Source organism: Anomaloglossus baeobatrachus, chromosome 6 (genome assembly GCF_048569485.1).
Source record: "Anomaloglossus baeobatrachus isolate aAnoBae1 chromosome 6, aAnoBae1.hap1, whole genome shotgun sequence".
In the NCBI taxonomy this organism is placed as follows: domain Eukaryota; kingdom Metazoa; phylum Chordata; class Amphibia; order Anura; family Aromobatidae; genus Anomaloglossus; species Anomaloglossus baeobatrachus.
Window position 1 is genome coordinate 163,178,517 of NC_134358.1, and position 12,309 is coordinate 163,190,825.

The following is a 12,309-nucleotide window of genomic DNA, read 5'->3' on the forward strand; positions in this document are numbered from 1 at the left end:
GGGCTCTAGATCCTGAGGGGCAGACTCTGCAGAGCCCCATCTGGCAGCCGTTTAGATGAGTACATGCTCCACCGTCGCTCTATTCATTGTCTATGGGGCTGCTGGTGAAAGCAGAGTACAGATCTCAGTAGAGGGGACAGGCGTCTGAGCACGATATAGGAGCTGTAGACACAAAAAGGTGGAATGATTTCAGGATTCTTCCCAGTGTCTTCATTCCATTCAGATATATGAGCAGTCTGACATAGCTGTAGAGACAGACATGGGCCGCACATCCAAAAATCATACATTTCTAAAACTGAACATGAGGCTCTTAGTTTAGCATTCGGATCAGACTGTATGAAGCCCCCTGCCACGTCACAGCGAACCTAACTTTAAATGGCCTTAAAGGTGTGGCATTATGCGCCAACCACCGCCACAGCGACAGTGCACCAGCAGGGTGGGTGACCCAGTGCCCCCTAACAGCCATGACTCCAGGCCACACCGCCCCACAGACACCAACACCTAGTGAAAGGAGCAGGAAACTCGCCTATGCAGAGTGTTTTACTTCATCTGGTGTATTTGGATATCATTTTTGCCTGCCTGAGATAGGCTAGTGTTCACATTGATGTGAGCAGCTCATGTAAAACACTTCTGGCATATTCCAAGGATGTACCATAAATGTCTGATCGATTCCACCAAATCTTCCATGATAGTTGAGTCCCTGATCTAGCCATTGTGAATAGAAATGGGTGCATATGTACAAGGCAGTCTCCATACACTGCAATGGGAGAAAGCGCAGCCGACTATTCTAGAAGTGAAAGAGTATTTCAGGGGTACTAACGATTACTGGGGTCTGCAGAAACTCATTGACGCACCAGACCCCTAAATTACCCCCTCTGGCCAGACACATATACAGTGTGTCCACCCATATCCTGTCCACTGCCATTAACTTGAGAACGGTGGCAGCTATAGGCATATAAGTGGTGTCTAGGTATAGTAAAGTAGCCATGCGCTACGTAATGAAACCACCTATAGCGCCACCTGGTGGAAAACAACAGTTAGCGTTTTTATCTCAAAAACGGAACGAGAGAGAGCAAAAAAGTAAATTACAAAGTTGTAGGGCATTATCAATTCAATACGAATCGACACCTTGCATACAGAAATGCTATGATAAGAACGTGTAAAACTCACAAGGCTGCGGACGTGAAGCGATACCTCATGGAGACCTTCCTACAAGTCATTGGGTATGGTGGCTGCATGGAGTGGCCTCCACGCTCACCTGACCCCATTGGACTTCTTTCTGTGAGGTCACATCAAACAGCAGGTGTATGCGACCCCCTCCACCAACATTGCAGGACCTACGACGACGTATTACAGATGCTTGTGCAAACGTGTCACCTACCATATTGTACAACGTGCAGCGAGATACAGTATGCTATCCAGAGTCCAGATGTGCATTGCAGCTGACGGTGGCCACTTTGAGCATCAAAGTTAAATGAGCGTCATATGCGTGACCAGCATTCAATGTTTTGGGGGGTCATGGGTTTCATATCATAGCATTTCTGTATGCAAGGTGTCGATTCGTATTGAATTGATGATGCCCTACAACTTTGTAATTCACTTTTTTTCCCTATCTCGTTTTGTTTTCAAGATAAAAATGCTAACTCCGTTGTTTTCCACCAGGTGGCGCTATAGGTGGTTTCATTGCGTAGCGCATGGCTACTTTACTATACCTAGACACCACTTCTATGCCTATAGCTGCCGCTGTTCTCAAGTTAATGGTGGTGGACAGGATATGCCTGTATCCTGCCTACATTTATCAAGCAGTTTCTATTGTACTAAAAAGTCACAAACTCCAGAGTAATGTCATGCCCCTAACAGACTTTCCGCCCCAGGTGCCGGACCTGAAGCATCTATTGCCCCCGGTGTCGGGCGCCCCTGGCCCAGGCTTAGACCACAGTACACCAGCTCAGGGCGGCTGACCTCATCAGTACAGAGCCTCTGCAGATTTCGTGGTAAGGGGAAGTGGGCATTTTTGATTTCACTAAGTTTAGCCTTTCTTTTTGCAGGGAAGTCTGCTTCACGTGATTGCCCAAGTGTGCGTGCTTGTGCTGCAGCCTGCAGGATAGCGGTGTAGTGCTAGTGATGCCGCGTCATTATTCACTATAGGATTTTATCAGAAATGAATGACCTAGTCATATATATTCCTGTGCTGTAGAGCAGGTGAGGGGCGGTTGTGTCGTAAGCTACTAGGATGTGAATAATGTGGCCGGCTGACTGTCATGTGCCCAGCAGTCACTGCTGACTGTTAACTCTGGTGCCTGCTCCCTGCCTTCTCATCCTGGCCTTGAGGTTTTATTATTAGCCTTCCTTTAACCAGTGATGGACAGGACTGAGCCTAATATTCTGTATAATTCCAAGCATATACCATTAGCATAAATATAAAAAAGGCCCTTCCAAACTATTTTGTGTGGCAACCTTTTGTATTTGCAATTAGTGCCCACAGACCCCCCCCCCCCATTTGTTTGTTGAGTTTCCCCTCCCCCCGCACAGCCTTTCTAAATTCTCATAGACTTTTCTGGGAGAAGAGACATGCAGTTTTGGGCAACAAAAAACCGCAACGTTCTCTACCTGCCCAGCCCCGGTTGATGGCAGTGTTCCGGTTTGTCACCTGGCAGTGCTGGTGCGGGTTCAATCACCGCTCTGTGCATGGAGAGCGCCGGCTGTCACCACACTGACTGACAGCCTCCTCTAATGCTGGGCGGCTTTCAGTCAGTGTGAGGTACGGTCACAGCCGCCTCACTGCACACAGAGCAAGCAGCATGGCAATTTCTCATGCGGGAACCCTCAGTTTTCTGTGCAAATTTTCCCCATAGACTTGCATTAGATGTGGAAAATCTGCAGATACGACACGTGCGTTTTTGGTACATTTATGCATGTAATCTGCGCCTAATGAAGTCAATACCAGGAAGTGTAAACCCCTCCCGAAAAAACAGCTGTATTTAAAGGATGACACCAAACAGAGGTCAAAACACACACAAAAAAAGTAAACGGGTGCAGAAATTCCGCAGCATCAAAAACTCAGCGGATCCTGATCATGGGAACGCAGCCTAATACCGTTCAGCGTAAGCTGCCTTTGTTCTCGGCAGCGCAGGTCCTGTTTACACTGGATGATGGACTGCGAAGAACAAGCATCTTTTGGGCAAATCTGACATAGAAATGACACATTTCCTAAATGACCTCCATGTTAAATATATCATTACAATGAAGGTTCGTATCGTCATCACAAGGACGCTCCTCTCCTTGATCTGTAATGACTAGTTAGCCTTGGTTTCTATATTTGCTGCAGCTTATGTTTACATCCCATTACAGAGAGCAGAACTTGTATCCTAGGATTCAAGGTTAGTGCACACAGGGTCCAAAATACAGCTCTGTCCACACAAAGCGGAGTTCACAAAGTGCATGCTTTATTGTAGTGTGTCTCAGGGAAAGCCTCATGCACTTTGAGATTTATACTCAACACCTAGAAGGAAATGCCTTGGCATAATGGAAATTACAGAATCTATAGACATATTAATAACATGAAAACAATGTAAATAAGCTGGAGGCTGATTCTTTTTAAGTGTAATTTTTGCTACACAATAGAAATAGGCATCTTACAGTTCTAGGAAAGTAGATTAAATTTATAGAAATCTTGTTTGAAATCCAGATCGTGTCAATTTCTCTTGATAAGCTGAGTTTTTGCATACTACTCGAGCAAGACTGGTCCTAGCATGCACTACGCCAGTAACACAGCCAGGTTAGCATGCAGTCTTGTTCAAATCCCACTAAGGACATCTGCAGCGAGTCTGTATGTTCTCCCAGTGCTTGTGTGGGTTTCTTCTTGGTTCTCCTGTTTTTTCTTTTGCACTCAAGACATACAAATAGGGAATTGGATTGTGAGCCCCAATGGGGAGAGATGATTTCTGTAAAGTGCTGTGGAATTTAGTAGCTCTATATAAGTGAGTAATATAAATAACAGTGCACAAAAGGAAACCAATTTTCCATCCATTTTTTTTTCTGTAAATGGATCTGCATGAAATAAATATGAACTTGTCGTATGTTTGTACAGGGGAAATAATAAACACAGGAGCGTAGTGTGAATCTGGCCGTAAGAGATGCCAATGTGCAGTGTTGTGACTTCTCAGCAAAATGTGGGCATGAAATGTGCCCGATCTTCCTGGAATGTTCTTCCCACCACATTTCCCTATTATTCAGTGGGCTTTTGGCACTATAACTAGAATATAAACTAGGATGCAGAAACAATGCCATTGATTACAGGTCTGAAAGCCCCCCCGCTAAATGCTGGCATGCTCCGATAGACCTCCATCCCTGCTGCTGTAACCGCAGGGGGCATTATTAGGGCTGGTTCAGGTAGGTTAAGGGGTTAAACTAGCCTTTATGTGAACGCCAGCACTGAAGGATTTCCAGCAGAACATTGCTCTGGGCGTAACGTTTGTCATCTGATTCAGAGGCAATAGTATTAAAATGCTATATATTGTGTACTGGGCTTTCTCTAGTACCATATGGCTGGACAAAGAACGTCTGTGTGTGACGGGGGCAGAGGAGAAGGCTTTCATCATTTCTGTGCCCTTTATTAAATACACAAGGACAAGAGGGGGCACTTGATGCCCAGATACAGACATGAGTGCCCTGGGTAAATATTTTCCAGTGAAAGGAATTACTTAAATCCTCCACTTCAGTATTAGGAAGATGGAGCCGGTGCCAGTATGTCCTTTTTTCCAGTTTTTATGCATTTAACAACAAAAATAACACATCACGATAATAAAATAAAATGCACTGATGCGCCCTAATATAAATACACTCAAAACAAGCTGCGAAAATTATAAAACTGGCAAAAAAATGGGCATCAAAGTGGGCACCAAAGTATGTTAGTGAAAGGATTAAATGGCTTTGGGCCACTGATCTAACACCACAATTGCATATCTAGTGATGCCTCTAATCAAACTCAAGTGACTCCAGCCTGGCCCAAAGGGGTTCTGGGCATTAGAACTGGCATCAAAGTGGGCACACAGCCAATTTTCACAGATTTGAATAAGTAACTGGTGTTTTTGAGGGGTTAAATGGCTTTGGGCCACTGATCTCACAACACATTTACATACCTAGTGATGCCACACATCAAATTCAGATCACTCCAGCTTGGCCCAAACAGGCTGGAGTGATCTGAATTTGATGTGTGGCATCACTAGGTATGTAAATGTGGTGTGAGATCAGTGGCCCAAAGCCATTTAACCCCTTAAAAACACCAGTTACTTATTCAAATCTGTGAAAATTGGCTGTGTGCCCACTTTGATGCCAGTTCTAATGCCCAGAACCCCTTTGGGCCAGGCTGGAGTCACTTGAGTTTGATTAGAGGCATCACTAGATATGCAATTGTGGTGTTAGATCAGTGGCCCAAAGCCATTTAATCCTTTCACTAACATACTTTGGTGCCCACTTTGATGCCCATTTTTTGCCAGTTTTATAATTTTCGCAGCTTGTTTTGAGTGTATTTATATTAGGGCGCATCAGTGCATTGTATTTTATTATCGTGATGTGTTATTTTTGTTTTTAAATGCATAAAAACTGAAAAAACTAAATTGCCGAATAAGAAACTGACGAATAAGAAACCAACTTCAGCATCGTATGTGTTTGTGTGTGTGTGCATGAGATTTCAGAAATCTCAGACTTTAATCATGCTGTAAAAGACAGCTTTTTATGAGCATGGATTTGCATAAAACCAAGGCAAATCTTCAGCTAAAAAACGCAGCAAAAACTTACCAAAAAAGCCCTGTGTGAACATAGCCTTATACCGCACCCATGGGACAGTGGAAGCCTTAGGCTATGTGCGCACGTTGCGTACAGTCACTGCAGAAATTTCTGCAGCGATCTGAAGAGCACATGTGCGCTTAAAATCGCTGCAGAAATGTCCGTAGTAAAAAAAAAAAAAAAGCCGATTCCATGCGCTCTGGATGCAGCTCCTGCCATAGACAGAGCAGGAGCTGCCGGCAAAGCGCACGGAAGAAGTGACATGTCACTTCTTAGAACGCAGCGCTTCGGCAGAAGCCGAAGCGCTGCGCTCTAAAACGCCACGTGCGCACGGCCCCTGCACAATCTCCATAGACTGTGCAGGGGACGCATGCAGTTACGCTGCGCTACAAAGCGCAGCGTAACTGCATGTATTTATGCAACGTGCGCACATAGCCTAAGGCTACATGCGCACGCTGCAGTTTTTTCTGCAGACAAACTGCAACTAAAACTGCACCTTGTCAGAGAGAGCCTGGAAATGTCCTCTAAAACCCTTCAAATTGTTTCTCCAGGAAAGGAGACAAACTCTAGCGCAGCGCCACCTATTGGAAGTAGTGATCCTAAAAGTCAAATGTGGATTTTTAACAATCCTTTGCATATGACCTAGGATATATATGCCAGATCAGAATCCCAATTTGCAGACACGGTGATTCGGGGTGCTTGCCCCTCGTCAGTGCAAAACCCTTGTGATATAGGTGCGCTTTTGTCATTGCGTTTTGTTTTAAAGGAGAAACAAAATATGATAGGAAAGGATAATGGCTAGATAGAAAAAATAGAAAGAATAGCTAGATGGAGAGATAAGAACATATAGAATAGATAATAAGAACAGAAAGAATACATAGAAATAACAGAATAGCTTGATAGAGGGATAGCCAGCTTAGTTAGCTTTTTTTTTTTTCTAATTTTTTGGGGTAAAGAAATAACAACATGGGGTCCCCCCATTTTTCATAACCAACACAGGAACAGCAGCAGCTGCAACCCTCAGCTCTCTGCTGTACCTTGACTGGTTATGAAAAATAGAGGGGATCCCACTTTTTTTTTTTTTTTTTTTTATTTATTAAAAAAAAGACATGGGAGCCCCTCATTTTTCTAATACCAGCCAAGGTGCAGCAGACAACTGGGGGCTGATATTATTAGGGTGAGAAGGGCCATAGTTATTTGGCCCTTTCCAGCCGAACAATAGCAGCCCACCAGCCGCCCCAGAAGTGGAGCATCCATAAGATGCGCCAATTCTGGCACTGGACCCGGCTCTTCCCGTTGCCCTGGTGCGCTGGCAATCGCGTAATAAGCAGTTAATGGCAGCAGCCCATAGCTGCCACTAAGCACTACGTTAGTGATGTGATGTTATGTGTCTGAGACACCCCATATCACTAATCTGTAAGTGAAAGTAAATGACCACAAACAGCCCAAAAAATCCTTTATCTGAAATAAAATAAAAAGCAATCTTCTTTCTCCACTTTATTAACCCCCAAAACACCCCTCCAGGTCCGATGTAATCAACATGAGGTCCCACGACGCTTCCAGCTCTGCTACATCGCTATCCTATCACAGCCAGCGGTCATACAGCATGGCTGTGAGTGTGGACAGAGCCTCTGTGACCAGAACGAACTAGGGTGAACCCCTGACGTCACAGCTACGGGTCTCGCAGTACGGCGGGTGTCGCAGCAATGAGGTCACGGCTTCACTGCGGTTCAGGCCGCTACTAAAGTTAGCCGCGCGATTGGCGGTGCCGCCACTCACGTGAGTCCTCCAGCTGGGGCTCACTTCAGTTGCGGCCTGATGTGCGCTCACAGGTGGAGGACTCTAGCTGCGACAGCAAACACCTGTGTCAGACAGCTGTCACTCAGCATGAGGGCTCGTCTGACTCCAACCAATCAGACTGGTGGAGGAGTCAATATGTATGAGGCTAATGAGTCGGGAAGAAGATGAGAGGCGGGGGAGTAGTGTGACAGCCGATGATCGGTAAGTATGTAGTGCTTGGGGAGAAAGAGGAGAAAGGCGCAAGAGACACAGACATCGCACCGACACTCACGGGCACCACACTGACACTGCCACCGACACACGGACACCGGCACGTCAAAATCACTCCAGCATTGATTTTGGCATTCTGGAACTAAGTTGGTGAGCTGCGTTTTTGTTGTCAAAACCGCAGGTAAAATGCATTCCAAACGTACCAATTTGATAGCATGCATTTTTTTTTTTTTTTTTTTTTTTTTTTTTTTTTTTTGCGTTTTTGATGCCCTCATTGATTTCAATGGGCGACAAATGTTGACAAAAACGCAGGAAGAATGAACATGCTGCTTCTTTGTTGTCACAAACTTTTTTTTGTCAAAAAAAACACTGACAAACTGCAACTTGCGCATAACAAATCTGACTTCTCATAGACTTTGCTGGGAAGTCAAATGTCAAAGTTCTGACACCAAAACTGCACCAAAAAACGCGACAAAAAAACGCAGCGTGCGCATGTAGTTTAACCTGTTTAGACTGTGTCCCATCGAGCTGTATTGATAACATCTGACATTGTTCTTCCTTTCATAGTAGAAATACCTTGGTTAACAGATGGATTAGGTTTTCAATGACTCTTCTGTTAGGCTATGTGCGCACGCTGCGTTTTTTTGACGCTGCGTTTTTGTGCGTTTTTGGCCACTAAAAACGCACATAAACGCACCTGCGTCGGAAAAACGCATCAAAAAACGCATGCGTTTTTACCGTGATTTGGTGCGTTTTGCTGCGTTTTTGATCTCTGCGTTTTTCCAATGCATTGCATGGGCGGAAAACGCAGGAAAGAATTGACATGTCCATTTTTTTTTTCTTTTTCAAGCTCAAAAACGCAGCTTAAAAAAACAGTTGTGTGCGGACAGCAAAAATGAAAACTCATAGACTTTGCTGGGGAAGCAAAGTCATGCAGTTTTGAGGCCAAAAGCGCACCCAAAAAACGCGCAAAAACGCCGCGAAAAATGCACTGTGCGCACATAGCCTTAGGCTGTGTGCCCACGCTGTGTTTCTTTTCTGCATTTTTATCTTGCAGATTATAATCAATAATGTAAAGAAAAACACATCCCAGCAAAGTGAGAATCGTGGTGTTGTGCACACGTTGCAGATTTTGGTGGAGAACTGCAGTAACAATTGACATGTCAATAATTTGTGCGTTTTTGTTTTCTTTTCTTCTCTCACTGCATTAAAAAAAAACTGCATGAGATAACACTGCAAAAAAACCCAGCAAAAGTTCAAAGAAAAGTGTGTGTTTTTTTTTTGCCGCAGCATTTTTCCTGCCAAGAGAGGTTTATGTTTAGAAAAAAATCTGCAACATGGGCACATACCCTTTCTGGTAGTGTCTTTTGCAGATTGCAGATTTTTTGTTTTATTTATTTTTTTTTCCCCTGCACATAAAACTGCATCTCTTAGCAGGAAAAATGCTAAGCCAAAAAGCACTGTATTTTTTTATTTATTTATTTATTTTTTAATTATATATAATATATATGGGGTTTTTTGTACCAAAATTTTGTGCACAGCAATTCAGGATTCCCATAGACTTTGCTGGGATGTGTTTTTCCTTGCAGTATAGATTTAAAATCTGTATGAAAAAATGCAGCATGTGCACATAGCCTTAGAGGGTTATCAATCTTTAAGATATTATTCTTAAAGCTTTTGTCAGTGTAAATATGTTGTGACCATCTCCTTGTGCGCATCTGGAACAGAATTGGGCATGCTGTGATTTTTGTGGAGTTGCCCATGTACAGTTGTAAGCAGGCTAGATGCATTGATCTGTGCTGTTCATGATGCACATGGTCCAGACACTAACCGAAAATAAATCACAGGCATCTGGACCTATGATGTATATGTGTGTGTGTGTGTATATATATATATATTGCAACCTCCTGCTCTCTGGCCTCCCTTCCAACACTCTTGCACCCCTCCAATCTATCCTAAACTCTGCGGCCCGCTTAATCCACCTCTCCCCTTGCTATTCCCCAGCCTCACCACTCTGCCAATCCCTTCACTGGCTTCCCATCACCCAACGACTCCAGTTCAAAACACTAACCATGACATACAAAGCCATCCACAACCTGTCTCCTCCCTACATCTGTGACCTAGTCTCCCGGTACCTACCTGCACGCAACCTCAGATCCTCACAAGATCTCCTTCTCTGCTCCTCCCTTATCTCCTCTTCCCATAATCGCGTACAAGCTTTCTCCCGTGCATCCCCCATACTCTGGAACGCTCTACCTTAGCACATCAGACTCTCCCCTACCGTGGAAAGCTTCAAGAGGAACCTCAAGACCCACCTCTTCCAACAAGCCTCCAACCTACAATAACCCTCAGTCCAGTACACCACTGCGCAACCAGCTCTGTCCTCACCTATTGTACCATCACCCATTCCCTGTAGACTGTAAGCCCTCGCGGGCAGGGTCCTCTCTCCTCCTGTACCAGTCTGTTATGTACTGTTAATGATTGTTGTACGTATACCCTTTCACTTGTAAAGCGCCATGGAATAAATGGCGCTATAATAATAATTAATATATATATATATATACATACACACACACACATAATAGTAAAATTATATATATATATATATATATATATATATATACACACATAATAGTAAAATTCTATATATATATATATAATTTTACTATTGTGTGTGTGTGTGTATATGTATGTATGTATGTATGTATATATATATATATATATATATATATATATATTTCTTTGTCGCTCCATTGGGAGACCCAGACAATTGGGTGTATAGCTATTGCCTCTGGAGGCCACACAAAGTATTACACTTAAAAGTGTAAGGCCCCTCCCCTTCTGGCTATACACCCCCAGTGGGATCACTGGCTCACCAGTTTTGTGCTTTGTGCGAAGGAGGGGCAGTCCAGGAACACCACGCTTATCCAGATATGCGCTTCTCCAAACGGATTAGGATACACGTTATCCCTGTCCCCTGACTTGGTCAAGGACTGGACCCAATGTCCCGAGTGGCATCCTCCAATCTCCAGGCTTGTAGCTAGATCCATAGTTGCAGTGGGAGATGGAACTGCAAACTCAAAGATGCCACTGACAGACAGATGGATCTCTGGTCGAAAGCCATCTATGAGGCTGTCGGCACACCGTTGGCTCCGGCATTCTCTCCCTTGGGGCACTCCAAGCTATTTCAGCTTGTCTTACACAGATTGACACGGTTACACGTACATCTGTGCCGCAGGTGGCATCCTTAACCTCTCAAATGTCTGCATTTGTTTCTTAGTCGGGGTTTTCGGCCTTTTCGAGGCTCGGGCAGGTCCCATTTTTCCTCGTCCAATGTGGACTCAAAAGGATCAGAGGAGCTAAGATTCTTAGCGGGCTCAGTCTCGCCCAAAAAAGCGACAGTCTGAAAACCCGCTTCCAAGGCGGCTTCCTCATGACTTGCGGCCTCGGTCGGTAGCAGGCTCTCCCGCCTTGGCGATATTTAGCTGCCATAGGTCAATGACCATTGAGTGTGAGACATTCTGTCTCACGGGTACAGGATAGAGCTCACTTCTCGTCCTCCAACTCGATTCTTCAGAATTTCTCCACCTCCCGGCCGGGCCGCTGCTCTTCTGCAAACAGGGTGCACTCTATAGGCAGAAAGAGTGATGACCCCCGTTCCTCTTCAGGAACAAGGTCACGGTTTTTACCCCAAATTCTTTGCGGTACCTATAACAACGGGCCGTTCCGTCCCGTTCTGGATCTAAAAATGCTCAGCAAGCTCGTGGACACCAGGCGGTTCCGGATGGAATCCCTCCGCCATGTCATCGCCTCAAGGTCCCAAGGATATTTCCTAGCATCATTAGGCATCAAGGATGCTTATCCACACGTGCCGATTGATCCAGAGCACTAGCGTTTCTACGCTTCGTTATAGGAGACGAACACCCTCTGTTCGTAGCTCTACCTTCCGGCTAGCGACAGTCCAACTGGTCTTCGCCAAGGTCAGGGCAGCAGTAGTCACAGTCCTGCACTCTCAGGGTCACTCTGTGGTCCCGTATTTAGACGATCTACTTGTCAAGGCACTCTCTTAGGAAACATGCCAACACTGCCCGAACGTTGCGCTGGAGACTCTCTAGAGTTTTGGGTGGATCATCAACTTTTTAAAGTCAGATCCGACCCCGACCCTATCGATAACATATCTAGGCATAGAGTTTCTTACTCTCTCAGCGATAGTGAAGCTGCCGCTAGACAAACAGCATTCACTACGGGCTGCAAGCTCTTCTTTAAGAACCAGTCGCACACATTGAGACGCCTCATGCACTTCCTACGTAAGATGGTAGCAATGGAGGCAGTTCCTTTCGCGCAGTTTTACTGCGTCCACTACAATGGGACATTCTCCGCCAATGGGACGAGGAGTCGACGTCCCTCAACAGAGTCGTCGTTCTTTCTCAGGCGGCCAAGGAATCTCTACGGTGGTGGCTTCTTCTCACCTCTTGGTCAAAAAGAAGGTCCTTCCTATCCCCGTCCTGGGCG

At 45.0% G+C, this 12,309-nt stretch overlaps 1 protein-coding gene across 1 annotated transcript in view; it reads left to right on the forward strand.

Annotated features, from left to right (window-relative positions):
• The first annotated feature begins 7,735 nt into the window (after positions 1 to 7,735).
• Positions 7,736 to 12,309, forward strand: part of NPC1 (NPC intracellular cholesterol transporter 1) — an 84,740-nt gene continuing 80,166 nt past the window's right edge. Inside the window, exon 1 of the mRNA XM_075316051.1 lies at positions 7,736 to 7,788. Within this exon, the coding sequence (XP_075172166.1) occupies positions 7,736 to 7,788 (53 nt within the window). The remainder of the gene's footprint in view (positions 7,789 to 12,309) is intronic.